A 19,642-nucleotide genomic window follows, 5' to 3' on the forward strand; every position below is an offset into this window, starting at 1 on the left:
AGCAACAAAAGATGGGTTTAAATCACTATGACTGTGGTGTTTCTTATTATTATATGTCTAAACATAGAGAAGCTAAGTAGGAATCGACAGTCTCACCTATCTCAATAATGTAAATAACGTTTATTTAATTTTTAGTTAATAAGATAAAGATGCACAGATCGTTAGGCATTTTACTTCGGAGCAGGAGATATGAAAATATACGATGCCCTTGCCGGGACTCCAAAGCCTACCTAACCTGCCGGTGCTACCCTGATGTGCTTTTTAAAAACCTGCCATACTTTACACTAAGAAACCATGCGTTAAAGTAAAAGAAAAACCTTACACAGATTATTCAGACTCTTATTAGTCTTGAATTATTAAAAACAAATATAAATTTTCAAACAAATATAAAATTCAATTACTTTTAATTAACTGTATTAATAAAATATAAGTATGCTGGGAATAGCTTATAGGCTAAAAAAACTGCTTTCAAGGGAAACAAGGGAAGGCGGCAAAGATAATATGGTCCATAGAATACTCTAATTCATAAAAATGGACCCCACTTGGGAGAGAGGTACATATATTGTAAAATAATTCCATATATGTTTTTATATGTTTCTTGCTTTTCTTACCTTTTACTTTCAGGCGCATTGCACAGATATCGCGACAGAAGCATTCGGACATCTCAGAACCAAAAGCTGTTGTTTCAGGTACAAACATATAAATTTATTCACACATTAAACTTTGGTATTTATGTACTAGCTCTGCGTAAATGATATTATTAAATCACAATCCTTAAATCACAATTAGTGATGTTAGCGTGAATCCATCAACTGAAAGTAGAAAAATACCGCGGCTATGTGAATGTTTGCAAATTTTCGCATGCGTAATATGAACAAAAGCCAATAATTTCTTGAATGAGTTTAACCACGGCATTCCTCGTAAAGAAAGTAGCCTTCGCGCATTTTATCATAATCAATTATGTTAACTGGTACTGGTGACGAAAAGTCGCCAAAGTAGTAATCCTAGCGAAAGAAACTCAAAAGTTTGCAATCCAATTCAATTTACTTAGTGGTTTACTCAGCGATTAATTTAATCTGTGAACAAGCACTGCATCGTGAAATCGTTTTTTATTCAGTAAACTATACATGGTAAATTAACTAGTAAGTGTAACTAATAAGCATCAAAAATTCATTCTGAGCCCTCCTAACTCCAAAATTACTGTTGAAAGAAATAATACTTTTGTACGTAATTTCTTGAATTGAATAATAACTAATTGCACAAGTTATACAGAGCGATATCTTGGAATATATCTTTATCTTTCTAAATATCCGTCTTCTATTAACGAGAGAATATGTGGATGTATTTATCAGTGTTTAAGTGCTTATAACATAATAAAAATTAATTTAAAATTAACCCAGGATGTATAGTCAGTGAATTTCATCAGAATACAGCTAACAATGAATAGTTTAATCTCCATATCTGAAATGTTTTTATTTTAGAATATAAATTCGATATTTCTTCTGCTATAGTTCCGTAAAACCTAGAGACTAGAAAGCATTGTTAATTACAATACAGTACATAAGCGGTGATGAAATCATTAAAGTGTTTTGCAAATATTATAGGAAATAAGTTTTAAATCTACAAAAACAAGGATCTGCAGGTGCAAAACATTTGCAGAACCTAATTACTATGAACCTTCTCACATCGAGCACCCATGTAATATGGCTACCTCTGAGAACGTAAATAAACATCGGTACTGAGCATGGAGTTAAGGCTTAGGCGAACGCAGTCGCATGAAGGCAAGCACCTGAATATGAATACAGTCCTATCCTGCGTGTAATAAGATAAGCAACACGTAGTATTCCATATCATACCACAGTTCTTAAATAGATGCGTGCAATTTTCTCATGAAAAAGCCATCATATACCGAATCATTTTCATAGTAGGTTATTCCACAGTCGGTAAATGGTTGAAAAAATGTGACTGCTGCTTCGGGGCGGAAATGTGAGCTGAAGCTGTAGGAGCGTAGTGGTTGGCAGACATTCGATCCGTGATTGCTAACTGGAAAATAACTGCTGCTTTGGGGGCGGAAATGTGAGCTGAAGCTGCAGTGGTTGGCAGACATTCGATCCGTGATTGCTAACTGGAAAATAACGTAAGTGAACAAGCCAATATAACCAGGTTTAGAGGTGGGAGGAGACTGAAATTCAGAATTATACTTTTTTAGAATGGTAATGCCAAAATAAGGGTAAGAAGTATAAATAAAAAGGGTAAGAAGGTAAAGTAACTAGGAATGATAATTAGATACTGTAAATTTAATAAGATTATACTAAAATTTACACGTTTGCACTTGAATCAAAGCAATAATAAAAATACATATACTCTATTAAGCCATGCTGGGTCATTAAGTAAGCAAAAGAAATACTTAACGAGTAATCAATACTGCAGATAATTAAGAAGAGCAAGCAAATTAAACAAGTCGACGGAGAACAGTTCCCGGCCTCCTGTTAGTACTGTCAGTGACATTATAATATAACCTTCGCATAGAAGGATTATTAGTATTGCAGAGATTTTTTTAAAGAAATTTTGGCTAATTTTGATATATTCTTCTGAATGGTTAAAATTTTGAATTCCTCATGAATTGAAATATTTCGTATGCAGAAGGTGTTCTATCTTAGAGCAGTATTTTGTAAAATTTCTAATTTTTTAATATGAGTTTTGCAAGCATAACCCCAGACAGGACAGTTGTAAGTGAGTAAGGGACGCAGCATGGCCTTGTATATGAGTAACTTAGTGTCTACGGATAAAACCAAGCTTCGGGGAATTAGGGGACAGCGCTTAGCTTTAGAAACCCGAAACTTAGAAATAATACTATAATGTGGTGAAACTATGAGCTTTTGATCAAGAATAACCCCGAGATAGGTAACCTGCATGGTCCACATAATAGTTATATTATACTTAAAGATATTCCTGTTTATATTTCTCCTCCTGGTAAAAAAACACTGCCTCAGAATTCACTATATTAAATTTTATTTCTCACATCTGGAGCCAAGTTTCCAGTACATTATGTGTAGTTGAAGTGAGTGTATGAACTCAGAGATGCACTTCGAGACATGACCGCTGTATCATCAGCGCACATAACGAGTGTAGTGTTGATGGTATCGGGCATGTCATTTTCATAAATAAGGAATAATACAGGTCCAATTAAAGGCCCTTGTGAGATGCTAACTTGCATTAGGCGAGGCGTATCTATCCTTGTGCTAGGAATTTATTGTGTACATAATGTAGTCCGCGAAACCCAGGACGATTAATTCGTAAAATAATCTCTCCAACCACAGTCGATGAAAGGCTTTAGCAATATCGAGAAATAATGCCCCTGCTTTTAGTGGATTTATAGATGACTTCAATGACTCTGTGAAGTTGATGACCACTTGCATGTTTTCGATGGAACTCGTGTTGCTGTGGAACTAAAATTTGATCTTCAAGGTACTGATTAATTCTCTCTAAGATGGCTGCCTCAGCTATTTTGCTGAGAGCTCAGAGCACGAGGGATCAGGCAGGTCTTTACCAAGCTTCAGTATTGGTGAAATTATTGCAGTTTGCCAGCCAGTCGGAAAGTGCTGAAGTTGCAAGACGTAACTGAAAATTTTTGTAAATTTACAAAGCATAATAATTCCCATGTCCTTGATCATCTTCATATTGACTTGATCCATTGCAGGGCACGTTCTGGTATTTCGTTTTCGATATATTCCATTATCTCTGAAGGCATAATAACAGGAAGGTTGTTTTATATTTAGAGACTGCGTTCCATATTGAATTATCATCATTGGAAAGAGTAAATATCTGATTCAGCCCCATTGGGCAAACATTAATGAGGGACCTGACCTCGTTATTCAGTTGATTTAATACAAGTTTATCATCTGAGCAGCGTGCCCTCTGAAAAATTTGTATTGCACGATTTCTTGCCTTAATAAGTTCCCTTATGGCAGGACTTTTGAATCTTTGTGCTGTAGACGCTTCTTTACTGTTAACAAGTAATGCCGAATGGAATTCATTAGTAAAGTTTTCAGTAATAACGTCTAACTCAATCCTCGTGTAGAACTGCATATATATCCTATAGAGAACTGCATCTTGTGCACTTGTTAGGAGGTCTTTCCATCATATGTGGATAGCATTGATGAGGGCAGGGGCGACGTTTGTTCAAATTTAAAGGTGTTGGAATTGTGACCAGTTGGTGTTATAGATTTCTTTAAACCTCAACTTCCTTGGCGACAGCAGCAGAAACCTGTCATGAATTGGTTGTTAGATGGCAGAAAAGTTTTCTTCGATATGTTGTTTCACAGCAGAAACTCTTTCTTGAATTTCTCCAACTTTGTCTTCAACCGTGCCTATTCTGCCTTCCATACCATCCAATTTATTTTCAATTATGCGGTTAATTTTTCTTTTCATTTCTTCTTGACCTGCTTCAATCTTTTCTTGAACAGCTTTCATCTCTCTTTTACGGATTCTTGACGAGCTTCCATCTTTGAACAACTTTATCGCTTCTTTAACGGAGTTGACTGCACCCTCCGTCTTTTCTTGAAATGCAGTAAAGGCATTACGAGCTGTCTTAGTTGCTCATTCATTGCTCTGTCCCCGGCATTCAACCTCACTTCTGACACCAAAACGTGCTGCGAGAGTATGGGTTCGTACTAGATTGAATGCATACAGGTCCAATGATAGGTAGATAAAATTTATTTTATCAAAAGAAACACTTCTTTTGATAAAATAAAACACTGGAACTTCTTTTGAAAACACTGGAACTTTCCATAGAGTTACTTGTACAGGTGTTAACTGTATTACAGAGTATAAACAGTAGTTACATTTCAAACTACTTAGAACGTAAACACAGTCGAATGCAAAGTGCATGCAGAAGGCGAAAGTTTCACGGATATCTAAAAAATGTGAATTCGCTCGAAACTAACAACTCATTAACAGAGTTGTTAGTTTAACTAAGAGCTGATTACCTCCATTAACTGAGAGCAGATGCTGTCTCTGGCTTTATACAGCTTTTACTTGACAGCCGAGATATTTCTAGTACTTTCTGCTTCTCAAAATTACTGGAAGGCATATGAAGGCCGAATACGGTTACATAACATTAATTAAGTTACAGAACATCAACAACCATTACAGTTACACAGGGACTGAACCACACCGTTACCAAGGTTTCGAATTTTGGCGATTTCTCTCCAACTTCAGTTCTTAAAAATCAATTCAATTCTTAAAAATCAGTCGCCAAAACCGTTGCCAGCTTTGTGATATCTCGCCACACAAAGCGAGATTTCGCGATTAATTTGGCGAGATACCCATTTATTAAATGTTAACTAGGCATTCCCTGTATTCTTATTTTTCCAGCACAGCATCTTAACTTTATATTTTCTTATTACATTAAACAGAAGAATACAACAATTTCACATATAATTTCACTAAAATTACCCGCATATGTACAAATATCGCATCAATATTAGATCTGTGTACAATTCAGATTTCGCTATTTTCATTTAAATTGCATTGGCGAACAACAATTTTGTTGTCTTTTGTCACTTGTTATAGGCTAACTTTGTTCAAAAAGTAACGTCAAAAGTCAAAAGTAACGTCAAAGTAACGTCAGTTTTTCTCTATCACATCAGCTTTTTAAGGTACAGAATACCCTCTCTTTGTCGTAAAAAAACCTACAAAATATGCCTATACAGGAAAATAAAGAGAAAACATAGCAAATATACTATTCACAGAGACTGGTTTTATTCATACAAATGCGATATGTAGTTACTGCAAATTATATTTTATTCATTCAAATAGTAATCTTTTTTTACCTAGCGGTAAGCATACAAATTAAGGTGAAAATTTTCGCTTATGGCTTTTTCTAGTCGTTTAATCTGTAAACGTTCTCGTTTTGATGCTCCAACAATGGTCAGCCATTATATTTATATCCCATTTGCCTTGGTACCGGCGCTCTATAACCTTCAAATCTTACTGGAATGGCTTAGCCGACTCATTATTGATTGCACCAAGGATTTTTGGAACGTTATCGAGATGGCTAAAAATTGTAGTATAATGCTCTTGTCGCAACCAAGCATTTTGAAGCTCTCCAAAAGTTTTTAACCGTTTCGCTGCAATTCCGTGCTCGTGTATTTCTAAGAACGTTTTTGATAATATTTTTAATGCCAATCAAGAATTCTTCTGAAGCATTATTATTGTTCCGATTAAACGTTCATCTTCAAGGAGCTACCGAATTTCTAGACTATCAAACATACCGGCCTCTATCTTTACAAATGATAGGCTAGGAAATGCCAAAAAGGAGATACTTCAAACAGTTTCCTTCAATTGGCAAAGCTTTAACCAAATTACTTCATGAGACCCAGTTTTATATGCAGAGGTGGAAATATAATATTTTTTCTGCCAACAAGTGGCTGATGTAGAATATTTGTATCACCAGGTTTCAGGTTAGACCTTGACGGCCCGTTCGACTACACTCAGTGCTTTTCACAAGCTCTGCTCTCCATAAACACGAAAAAAGAACGCTTGGTAAATTCGAGTTGATGACCAAGGAAGAAGCAGATTATTTTTAGGTAATACATGTGATCCACTAGTGCCTGTGATATTACAACAAATCAATGACTCTTCTTATGTCATCATATTCTTCACAGAAACAGAATGTCCTATTGGGAGTGCACCAAATAAATTTCCATAGCGGAGAAGGAGACATTTCAAGCTCAAGTTTGAGCTATTGTTGAAGAATCGCTATGAGTTGCGTTAGAGGCTGAAATTCCCAACTCTTCCATTAAACCACACACGTTTTGGCAATACGCAAATTCATCATCACTTCGAAGGTATTGTATAAATGCCCTTTTTTTTGACCGAAGTAGGATAACCTAGCTCCTTTTTTAAGCAAGTTTTAATCGTGCAGTCTTGATGCTAATATCTCTTGAGCTTCTTTGGCTAGTCTCAAATCTTGTGCCAAATCATTTAACTCATGCTGCTCAAATTCCTCACAAAAGGAATCATCTTCAGTTTCAAAATCTTCGTCTTCAGGTCATTTCGACATTCACGAGAATTGTATTTCTATATTTCCAAAGAGGGTAATTCTTGGAAAACTGGCACTGAGGGGTCACCTTAGTGAGGCGCTGGGCGCGTAGCTGATCGTAAGCTAGGATACTCTATTTTATCTTCGTTTTTCTTGCTAAATACTGACGTTTTCACTATACAAAGTCAGTCCAAGTAGAAGTATAAAAAAGAGCGGAAAAGATAAACTTAACAGAGGGAAGGCTTCAACCAGCTGTATAGGCGAAAGTTGCGCGTAGCTCCTCTAGTTCCTTTTTCAGTTCTGTCAATCACTCATTTCCATACATGACAAAATTTATCTAGAATCGTGAAGGATCATGTTAGAATTCATTATGTTGCAAATATAATTGTTTTTAATTTTTCGATTAGCGGCACCATTGGTCGTCTCTTTCTCTAGTGAGATATGTCAAGCACCCGAAGTAACAGGCGGAAAAGGTTCCTCACTGGGAAAATTAACAGAATTAAGCAGGGATCTTCCCACGGTGAGTCAAGATATTTTCTATAATTTTGAATACTAATTTGTTTTGTGTCATAATACAAACTGCAGTAGCTCTATAAAAAATTAATTTACTTTTTATAGTTTATAGTTCCTAGTGGTGTCGTAGTGACTACATCAGCTTACAAAAGTTTCATTACAATGGAAATTCTTAAAAAAATTGAAATGTTGGAAGATGTTCTTTAGTGAGTATATTTAGTACATGAATTTCGAAAAATTAAGTATTTAAAAAAAAACCTATCTTCATAAATTTTCGTTTCTGTTTATTTCTACTAAATGCATTCAATGTCAGTTGGATGATTAGTGCAAAAGTGGTTGCTTTTAAAACTGGTCTTTATCAGAAGTATAAAAGATACTTACCTTAAGACTCCTAACTACTCTGTAAAAGATAAAAATTTTCTGTCCTCTAACACGTTGCCAGTTTTCTAGCAGCTTACGCATACCAAGAATTGCATTTGATTCTCCTGTGTGTTTTATCGTAATTGAGAAAGCAAGTTTCGATTTGATTTAATTCATTTTGAAAACATTTAATTCAGTTACAGATATAAAACAGCTTTTGTGAGAAGTTAGTCATTTAGCCGTTACTGTCTAAATACAAATGCCAGAGGATGATAAATATTGTCAAAGATTGCCACCCTGCGCATCAATAGGGGGAGGAAAATTCAGCACCCGCTTCTTGGAAGCTAATAAGATATGCATTTTTGTATCAAATCATTTATATTGCAATGCGTATTTTTATGTTGAAGCAATAAACTACTTGTCAACGACCTCAAATTAAGTAATTAAATAAAAATTTGTTGATATTATTATTATAAATTTTTGATCGTTTAAATATTATTTATCTATTTGAGGAATGTAGGGTATTACACTGTAAGAAACTAGGCAGATTAAAATACTTATAAATAAATTAATTCATAAAATTATCTTCTAAAAACAATGGAAAAGAGTACTTTTATGGTGGTTTTTACATGTAATAACCTAAAGAAACTCTGCCATAATCAGCACTTTTAGGCATACAGGGTGTCCCATAGATATTGATGCAAACTTTAAGGGCGGATAGGGCATGTCAAAAAGATTGATAACTGCATAGTAACCGATGACCGCAAACATTATGGTACGCCATTATCCTGTTGCTCACAGTGTTTTGGCAGCGACTACATAGTCAGGCCTTATTTGTTACCATCAGCAAATTAGTTCACCTTTTTTTACTTTGTGCCACGAAATGGGAGGCGCAACATGGGTTTTCAACATGATGGAAGATGTGTTTAGAGCCACTGAATGTGTCGTTTAATCAACAACGGATTGGGCGTGATGGACTGTCTGCCTGGCCCCCAAGCTCTCTAGGTTTCAGCAACATGGATTTCTTCCTGTAGAGAGTACTTAAAGCTGCCGTATATGAAACACCTGTCGAATCTGAAATGTATTTGGCTTAAGAATCGTCTGTGCTACTGCAAATTTTTATCCAAGCAAATATCTAGGTGGTTTTGACCGTGTCCGCCAGTCCATGGTATATCAGTGTAACGCATGCATAGTTTGTAACAGTTCAAACTTTGAATATCTGTTTTAATATTTTGAAATGGTATCATCTACTACAGTATTATGCAATATTATGAACAATAAATATTTCTAGTAACCTCTGTCTTCTGTCCCTTCATTTATTGTACCTCTGACACCGCGTTCCAAGACCAGAAAAGGTCATGAGTTGCTATGCAATTCTTACTCTCTTTGATGTCCCCTAGCTACTCTTTTAAGTTTGTATCAATACATATGGAACAACCTACAGCTGTGATGTTAAAATGGCTGCTCACCTGGATACATATAAATATTTTTTTGTTTCATGTTACACTGTCTATAGAGTAAGACTGAAGTTTCATCAACTGAATACAATTTCTGGGTGAATGTGAATACCTATAATCAAAAGTAAATAAATTTCCCATAATCAAAGCGGCTACAATAAAATTGACTCTGTTCAAACTTACTTACAATCTTTGTGAAAGATGTATTTCGTTGAAATTTAATATTTGTTTTATTTGGGCAACGAGAAAAAAGCAAATTGTAATAAATAAGAATGCTTCGAATTCCGACCACCATCTGAAACGATGAAGTATGAAGAATATAAAACAGAAATTGGAAATATAAAATTTATTTAATCACAGCGTTTGCTTAAGGTTCATTCCACTTACATCAAACATTTTCCCCAAAGTATTTTATAGCATGTTCAACATCAGAAGGAAGGTTTTCTTGAGGAATTGTAGCAGCACGGAATGTTATGCTTGGTATCACTCCAGGCAGAATCCACGGTCTTTTCTGCACAGACGCGGACTCAAAAATTTCGCAATCAGTAATCACAGTGATTTAACCCCGGAGAACGAAGAAGCCAGACATTCAGAAAGTTTCTCGAAATTATTGGATTATATCCAAAGTGAGCACAAAATAGTTCCTTCACTTGATGGATGAGATGGGATTTTGCACCATCTCACGTGTAGACAATAGTCTCGAAGCATTCCTATTACTTACAGACTAGAATGACGTACTACTGCTGAAGTTCTCCGTAATGGGCATATATAGTAATGGATACATCTTTTAGAGCCTTGAGGAGTACTCTAAGAATACGGAGCCAAAAATTAACTTAGTAGGAAACTACACCATATAGTCACGTAATCAGAATGCAAAAGCTGTTCATGCACAGCAGTGGTACCTGAAGTAACGCATAACGCAACAGTATGAGAGTTCACTAGTCCGCTAAAGGCAAAATGAGCCTCGTCTGACCATAAAAGGCCATGCATTGTCAACGGTTGTCCTCGCTAAACACTGGTAAGCAAAATAAGTTCGTTGATGCGAATTTTGAAACTGCAACTTTTGCACCATGTGGATATTCTATGGATAGCACTTTGAAATCGATGATAAAAACTTTTCGTACTGTATAAATCACATGACACCTCTCAATCACATCAGTAGGAATAACAGGAACAGGATACTTTGTCAAGAACTACTGCATCAGCGACTTCTTCCACAGTTTCATTTTAAATCCCTTTTCCGCCCTCTTCCCATCAACATACCTACCTACCCAGGTTTTTCAAATTTAGCTATTTTCTTTCCAAACAATTCTTGGACTTAGGCCGTTTTCGCAAGCCTTTCCAGACGTCGGGTATTCTAGCAGTGCAACTGAACTATCACAGTCGTTCTAATAAAATTGTTTGACGAATAAAAATAGATCCATCTTTTCAAAAGACACCATTAATAATGATCATTTTACAGCGTTGACTACTTCCGTTTTAAAGGTTCTTAATTCAAACGCATATCGCTATCTAATGGTCGAAGTCTGAACTATTATTTTTTTTATTGCAATTTTCTTTTCATGTCATTCATATAATATTTTCAACGATATACTTTAATGCTTCGTTCAGACGACAGTTTTTTGTCATAAAGCATTATAGTGTAAGGCATAAAAGTCATTAAGTCCATTTACACCCCTTTAGTAGGGTTTAAGTCACAGCCAGTCAGGAAAGGTAAAGTTGTGCATGCTTAAACGTGTAGCCGACTCAGTGAAATTATTGACCAATGTTTGGTTCCCTGTTATTGATCGGCTGTTATACGAAATGGCATAAAGTTGAAAGTTAGATCATTGAGGCAAAATCCTTAAACACGCTTGTGGCGTAACAAGGTCTAGTTGTCTAACAACGAAGCTCGGCTTAGGCGACTTTTTTTTAACCACCGTGTGAATGAAGCTTAACCAGAAAGGGCTCTAATAGGTCCGAGTATCTAATAGGTTTATCACTTTCATTATAAAACCGCTCGGTATTCATATGATTTTGTAGATGATAAAGTGAAAAATCGTGGCCTATACACGTTTTATGAAATTTTCTTATCCTTAAATTGTTAGTAAAATTGATATGAATGGTATTAAACAAAACTTAGAATTGCATCCATAAATCCAGTTCTAATTTTCTAATATTTTTTGTTTCGGTTTTTTACTTCAAATAGTGGGAGAACTGAAGGAAATGTTAAAGAAGTCTGTGAAAGGTAATCATATTTTCCACTAGTAAGTCTTTTGAACAATAACTAATATTAATTGTCTTCATTTGGCACAATGCAACTTTCTCCGCTTAATTTTAGCTTATATGCAGATATTACGAGAACTGAGTTTTCTAGAGAAACTAGGGAGGCCATTGAAATCTGTTTGAAGAGAACCTTTGGAGAAAAATTTCAATCGAAAAAATTTGCCATTCGATCTTCAGCTACTGGTATGTCGTTTCCTCAAGCTTCCTTGAATATTGTAGCCTTATGTTAATATAGATTGCGTTAACAAGACGGTTTATTAGGATTAATTCAAATTTTGTTCCTTGAATTCAGGTGAAGACACCGAACAAATGTCTGCTGCTGGTCAGATGGACACTTTCTTAGGCATCTCAGGAATAAAGGAAGTAAGCATTAACTTTGTGTTAATTTCATAACCTGTTTCAATTTGTAAATAATTATACGCTATCTTACATGCATATAAAACATTTATCATAGGAATTCTTTTAATTTTTTATAGTTATAGGTTTTTCTTCATAAACAGAGCTAAGAATCCTGCTTTAATTCTGAAAACTTCATTAATTGGAAAACATATTCGAAATTAGATATAGTTTTGCACTAACATCGTTTGCTCTAAAAATAAATAAATAGAGGAAAACCTAATCGAAGCATCATGTTAAGCAAAAAAAAGGTCTAAGCTCAGACTTCACACTAGCAGAGCAGCAATGAAAATTTGCCTCACTCTGTTGGAAAACATCGTCAAGCATTATAATGACAGCATTCTGCAGGAGTTATTTGCGCGCATTATTAAACACTGAAGCGCCACAAAATAGAGTTCAACTGCTTGTTCTCCTAAACGAGTACAGATGGAGCCACTAGACAAATAAGATATCGCAGCGAAAAATGCGTAAATTTTAATGAAAAATCTGTTAATTTCGATGTCTATACAGAACTATACAGAATAAGTTTTTAATTTTCTCTTACATTATTATACCTGAGATCTTTGACTTAACTGCGTAGCAACTGATATGTCTTTATGCGAATTATTGCCTCTGCCATCTATAAATTAAGATTATGTCTTAAAAAAGAAAAGAGTAAACATAACTATGACTATCGTTTATATATCCTAACTTAAATTTGACCGACTGGGAGTAATACATAATCAACAGGTACAGATCAGTTAATACAGATTATTAACTGAAGAAATGTTGTAGTAAAATTTAATATTATAGATTGACGCTAATTTAGAAAAAGGCATTTAGCATTTCAGGAGAATATGGTACAGATATCTCTTCTTCAAGAAACAAATTAGCCTACTTTATAATATTTTCTCGCTCGCCTGTCCGAATCAGAAACGTCTATAATAATGTCTTTCCAAATTTTCTTTCAAATCGTTACGTTACGTTTCCATGGTACTGATTATAACCATAGTACCATACAACAATATGAGTATATTAAGTATTTGTTTAACTTTTATTATGTATGTATTACACGCTATAGTACCTGTTACAGTATAAATATTGCTCAGTTTTTTTAATAACTCACTTAAAACAAAAATATTTCTTTCTTTAAGATTCTACAGGCAATCAAAAAGTGTTGGGCCTCACAGTTTGGATATATTGCTATTCAGTATAAAAGGTTTGTATCAGGGTGAAAGTTTTAAACAATATAATGAATTTTATATATCTTATCTATTTAAATACTCCCGCACAAGAAAATTAGTCTTTTTTCTTTCAGTATTAGAAAGTTACTTTCTTCAGATCTCTTAATGAAAATGTATAGCTAAATAATGCAAGCGAATTTTTAGATTAGATTGATATTAATACAGTATAGCTCTGTTTGTACAACTTGCAAAGGATTCTACTAACAAGAAAAAATATATTCGGAATTTCAATTTAAGAATGTGGTACGTGTAGTTTAATTGCATAATTTACCACTATTAATATTATAAAAAATTATTTTATCGTAGCTTTGCTTAATCTGTTTAAAATACTACCTGTATTTTTAAAAGGTTAAAATACTTTATTTCTAAATTCATAATAGTTCATCAATGTATAATATTTAATACAGAAGTTTAAGAAGCCCCTACCTTCATTTCAGTTACTCATCTTAATTAAAGAGCCTTTTTATCTTAAAAAAAAAAAACTAGTTACGAGCCTTAATTTCTTCTGAAGAATTTTTACCCGTCGTTTCATTTTAATTAGAAATAGTAACACATACATATATAGACAAATTTACAAACATAAAGTCAGAATTTTTACACTTCATTTTTTCATTTTGTAAATTAATGAAAGCAGTTTTCCCGCCATTACGTCTGCATAAATATTAAAGCAAAAAATATTACGATTAAATACAAAAGCAAAGGTAATTAAAAATTCATTATTCATTTACCGAACAAGGAATAAAACAAAAATGAATGCTAGTCTTTCTTAGCAAGTTATTGAAGTCAATATTACTTCCTTCATACAAGTAATTTTCAAATTTTATCACTTCAAAAATATATAAAGTGTTAATTTTGTTGTGATTATTTTTAAACTCTTACGGTCTTCAGAAAACAAAGTATTAAAAATCGTTAAAAATATGTCAATATTGAAGTACTTTATGAAGAAACAGAAAGGAAAATGAAATTCCATAGCATTGCTGATAAAAACATACCTATTTGATATTTAGCCCAGGTCCAAAATGACCTTTCCATGAATGGAATTACCGATTTCTTAGAAACTGTGGACTATAATTTTATCAATTTATGTGGAATGATACATAAACACAAAGGAAAAAAATTAAGAGCTCTGCATATGTTACAAAACTGTAGTATGAAACAATAAAAGTGGTAATAATATATTACAAAGAAAGTTCAGAAAAAAAATAATAACACAAAAATCAAGGCATTTAATATGGAATATGATCTTCTTTGACATGTACAAACATATCGCAACATTTTTCAAGCTAGCAAAAACGCTGTTTATCACATTTAGGTGAATTAAGTCCACTCTTCAGCAATGCAGCATCCAAAACACTTATATTACTAGGAGAAGGATGACTCCGTGAAATTGCGTTTCCAAGATAGTCCCTAAGTTCACTATCGGGCTCAGATCAGTAGATTTTGCTGGCCATGGTATTCTCTCAGTGTCCATTTTCAAGGAATTCATCCGCGAGTATTGCTTACTGTTGAAGAGTATTGCCGCTCCTTAATAAAAATTCAGATCCATATACACCTCTGAAAAATCTTACTTCAGGTTTCGAGAACGCAGCCCTCGATATCCGGCTTGTCAGAGAGCCGTTGTTGCAAATGTGTAGGACGTACGGCCATAGATCATTATTCTGCCCTATATCATCACAGCTGCATTGGAGGAACGATTACGTTATATAATGTTCGTTCATGATTCTCTCCAGATGTACACACGTTTAGAATCAGACATTAAACAAATCCTAGACTCATCAGTATAAAGAGAACATGAAACAACGGGTATTCACTCTTCACTCTCACTTGTGATGTTCTTTGCTTCCATTTAAGCGATCCCTCTTTTGTTGAGAAGGCGATAAAAACGTATTTGATGGCTTTCTGGCATAAAGACCTTTTTCATTGAGCTTTTTGTATGCAATTTTTCATGATACAACAGTTCCAATTGCGGCAGTAAGTTCTAAACGTAACTACCAAGTAGCAGACTACGTGTTACGATGGGATAGTTCTTGCCAGATATCGATCTTCTTAACAGTTATTATTCGTTTACGACCTTATTCAAGCCTCCTTACAACAGTTCCAGAGTTTTGAAATCTGTTTTCATAGCATGGAGACTATCTGTCTAAATATATTCCCGCATCTTACCGTTTCCATAATTGTCTGCCCTGCTTCTACACGCCTTCGACGATTTGCGACTTCACGTTCTTCCAAATGATACTTCGAATACATAGCAAATCACTTTTAGTCCTTACTCAGAGGCACTGCAGAAATTCACTCAGATATTCACTTTGCTCAAAGGCACTTTATTCAGAGGCAAATAGCGTAATACTTTGATTTACTTTGTCTTTTACGTATTTCCTGGAAAAATTAATTACATTGATTCCGCATTTCATGCAATATGACTGACTATCTTTGTATATGTAAAGATAAATTTGAACATAAGTTGGTTTTAGATAAGGATAAAATAAAAAAATAAATTTTTAACTAATTATTTTAGTTGCTTAGTTTCACGGTCCCATGATTCATTCATATTCATATTTTGATTTTGATTTGCCTTAACCCCTAAATGAGATGAACGGACCACAGCATTCCACATAATACCGTTTGAAGAGTACTACAATACACTGTATTTTTATGACACTGTCTTTATAAAAATTTTCACTTTTATATTCCAAAATGAAATATTTCGCAATAAAGCTCAGGTTCTTCCTCCTTTAATATCGCTCTTTAATATCGCCATGTGTTAAGGAAAATGTATTTAGTTATTTAATCTTCAATTGCAGGCGTTATGGTCAGTACCTGAATTCTCCCATGGCTGTGGTCATTCAGGAGATGGTGGCCTGTGATGTTGCCGGGGTTCTTTTCACTTGTGATCCTTTGACAGGGAATCCAACAGTTATGACCATAACCGCCAACTATGGTTTAGGAGAGGTGTGTTTCTAATATTTAATTTTTAATATTTATACATAATGCTTAAATAATTATTTTTTTGTGTAATAATCTAATGTAATGTCAATAAAGCACTATTTATAATCCGTAACAGATAAAAAATGTACTCAATTCCGATGTACGAAAGATTTTACTAGGGATAACTTATACAGTTAGCTCAAAAATCCCATTATTCCAAGAGAAGTTAAAATAACACAGAAAAAAGGAATAATTTGTGATTAAAGTAAAACTACTATTAAAAATTTATCTGTACTTTAGAGCAATTTATTCTTGAAAGGTTTGTTACGAAAATAAAATCATTATTCAAGATAAAAAGAACGCATCTCAAATAATGAAAAAATAAACATCAGTAAAATGAATAAACTGAGACATAAATAACATTAAAGGATGCTATTTACAACAGAATTTAACCGATATATTGAATTCAGAATTCTGGAAAAAATGTCACTTAGAACTTACAGTTTTTTAATTGTATAATATTTATACATTTCATATCACATACAATAAAATGAAACACTGTTTGTAAGTTAAATACACTCCCGAACGCTTTGGCATCATAGGCTGTCACTGATATTTACCCCATGCAATTTTCTCGCTGTCATTCCTACGGACAATTTTGTTTTACGCTGATGATTTATGGTAGTAATTTTTCCATCATTCTAGAATAAATAATTAAATTATTCAAGCACAACTAATATCTTTCAAATGTTGCGCAGAATCTAGCTGAGTAAATTTTCACTACTAACTAAGCTATTTTCTGAAAAGAAACAGACTCAAGTATTCAACAAAAATTAAATGTAAATTTAATTTACCTCACGACTTGTGAGGCTAAAATAAAAAATATTTCACAACAAAGTTACTAGTCGCCTTGATCTGGTAGTGAACACAAAACTTGCCTTTAAAAGTGTAGCATTTAAAATATCTAATTACTTACTAATTGGAGCTAATAAAAACTACTAATCAGAGCTAATATAAACTATCTAATTACTTTCTAATTAATTTAAAAAACCGACTGCAAACAGCTACTCAGAATTTGAAATTAGCAGCCAAGCACGTCTTGAGTTCTAGTTTCGGTGAGGCAGCGGATGCTCATTAAGTAACACACTGAATAGGCAGGCAACCAAAGGGGGTTAGTCCAAACTCTCATACGGTTACGAGCTACTCCTACTCCTCTAACATTACACTAAAGTGCTTGCTATTCAAATATGCATAATCTCTAGAATGAGAGAGTATGTGACGAAATGGAGTAATAGAAAAGACGTAAATTGAAATCAAATTAGTTAGTGAAATTCAGATACATTATTACTACAACATGGCCAGAAGTAAACGAATATTTCCCCTAAACTAGATACCAGTATCAAGTTTTTAACTCATAATAAAAATTCAATTAACAAATGAATAGTTTCGATTTTTATAAGAATGATTTTGATTTTTATAAGCTTTACATGTTTCAAACGAAAGAAGCTGGCAAATGACTTTCAATATCTTTAGATATTGCGAGATGCCACGATAGAATAAATTATACATTGTCTGTTCAGAAAAAATTCGAACAATCCGCCTTTTTTGGTGTTTGGTAAGCCTTACATTTGTTAACCGATAACTTAAATTTGTATAACCGTTTTTATTTACCAGAGCAGCACTTGCCCGAGCAGTTATTACAATTATTTCAGCTCAGTGTTTTTAATCCGCATTCTGTGGAAACAATAATAATTGCCAGGAATTCTGTCTTTCTAAAACTATTTACGATACAATTCAAAATACTAGAAATCAGCATTATAAATTCATTTCGTAAATATACTTCTTTATCTCTATAAAAATGTATATAAAAATGGTGGAATATCATAACCTTGTTAATGAAGTTTTGCAATCTGACTAATCCTTCTGAGTATACTCATTTTCTCATTCTTCTTTAATTTGGAAAAGTGATAAAAATTTATCATATATAAGTGTCAGATGTAAAGAGAGTATCGATAACGGAGAGTTTGCAGCCAGGAAGCGGAACAAGCCCGAAGTCGGGTCCAATATGTACGGATTGCAACATGCAATCAGTAAACCGATGAAGCAGAGGATCGAGATAAGAGACTTATCTTTTACTGATTTTCCGGCGATATCTTTTCTTAACTTATAAGGCATCATTTAAGTTTCTAAGCAGTTATTTTATGTTAATTTTCTATCCTATCCTATCTCCCTAATTTTTATTTTCCTGCCAGAATGTAAATTTCTGGCTCGCGCAGTATTCAAATGAGGAAGAAAGAAGAGACTATTTAAAGTAAGGTTTTAGAGAGTACAATCGAGCGTGTTCTGCGTGTTTGAAGACTACGTTGTTAAATGTGCCTTTGCTATTAGTATCTGCGGCGTTGAGTTATTCTTGTCATTAGGTTTGTTTAAGCCGACCTTAGGTCAGAGCCAGCTTGTGCGCTATTTCAATTGTAAAGCTTTCAGGCTAACTTATTTTCATTATCTTTATTTCATCCATTATCTTAAAGTTAAGCAACAATTGTTGGATTCGTAAGCATGAGTAGATGCCGACTGTTAAACTTTATTTGAGTTAATAAAAGGTCATTTACACCCTTTCCCTGTCTCTGTGGTACTTACAATATACAGTGATAATTAGCAGATTATCTTTTAAAAGTTTGGATCTATATTGTTTTACCAAATAGCACCAAATTCTGTAAACTTAAATTTAAGGATTTTAGGTTTGTATTTTTCTTCACATATGCCATACCATAAATATTTATTCATACGTAAAATTCCCGCTTTTAATTTCACCATTCATTGCTTATTCGCATACACTTTCCTCAATTTTAAATGTAAAATCTTAGTTATTTTTGCGCATTTTATCCAATATACAATTTAACTTATTTTTATTATATTTTGTTTCCTGTCATAACTATATATTTTAGTTTTCGTAATTTTAATTTTATTAAGTTATTTTATTGTTTTATTTCCTTTTACACAGAATTGCTTTCATACCTTTTAACCAACACAATCTCAGTTTTAACTTACATCTTATTATTTGAGCACATACGTGACTGTAATTTTGATTAATTAATAAAAATAATGACTTTTATGTAATTTGTACAATTATTAGTTAGGCTAGAAGTTAAAAAAGAGAGATTTGGTTGAAATTTTTTTTTTTTTTTTTTTTTTTTTTTTTTCTCCCTGAAACTATCTGTTTTGAGTGAGATAGTTAGAGTTTTCTTTAGCGACTTGTTTGGGATTTTCAAACACCGCCGAGAGCGGTGTTTAGCATTTAGTATTGAATTATGAGAAAGTTGTGCAATTTGAAGAAGAAAAGGGGGGGAAGAATGAGATGAAGAGGTAAGAACGTGAATGACAGCTTCGTGCGTGAAGACCGGCTGAACCAAATACTAAATGAGCGAGGAGATAGATGAAGATGAACGTACCAAATTTCC

The 19,642-nt window shown here is 33.7% G+C and overlaps 1 protein-coding gene across 7 annotated transcripts in view; it reads left to right on the plus strand.

Annotated features, from left to right (window-relative positions):
• Positions 1-19,642, plus strand: part of LOC118190077 (uncharacterized) — a 115,150-nt gene that overhangs the window by 35,237 nt on the left and 60,271 nt on the right. For all 7 annotated transcript variants that reach the window (XR_004758357.2, XR_004758356.2, XM_035360798.2 and 4 more), the window contains exons 11-18: positions 625-689; positions 7,453-7,565; positions 7,664-7,764; positions 11,564-11,602; positions 11,696-11,823; positions 11,933-12,003; positions 13,170-13,234; positions 16,061-16,208. Coding sequence is in view for 5 of the 7 variants with exons in the window: in XM_035360798.2 (XP_035216689.1) it covers positions 625-689; positions 7,453-7,565; positions 7,664-7,764; positions 11,564-11,602; positions 11,696-11,823; positions 11,933-12,003; positions 13,170-13,234; positions 16,061-16,208 (730 nt within the window). In the remaining 2 variants the exon portion in view is untranslated. The remainder of the gene's footprint in view (positions 1-624; positions 690-7,452; positions 7,566-7,663; positions 7,765-11,563; positions 11,603-11,695; positions 11,824-11,932; positions 12,004-13,169; positions 13,235-16,060; positions 16,209-19,642) is intronic.

This window comes from Stegodyphus dumicola, chromosome 6, assembly GCF_044657685.1.
Source record: "Stegodyphus dumicola isolate Sdum_Otavi_A_Nest chromosome 6, ASM4465768v1".
NCBI lineage: Eukaryota > Metazoa > Arthropoda > Arachnida > Araneae > Eresidae > Stegodyphus > Stegodyphus dumicola.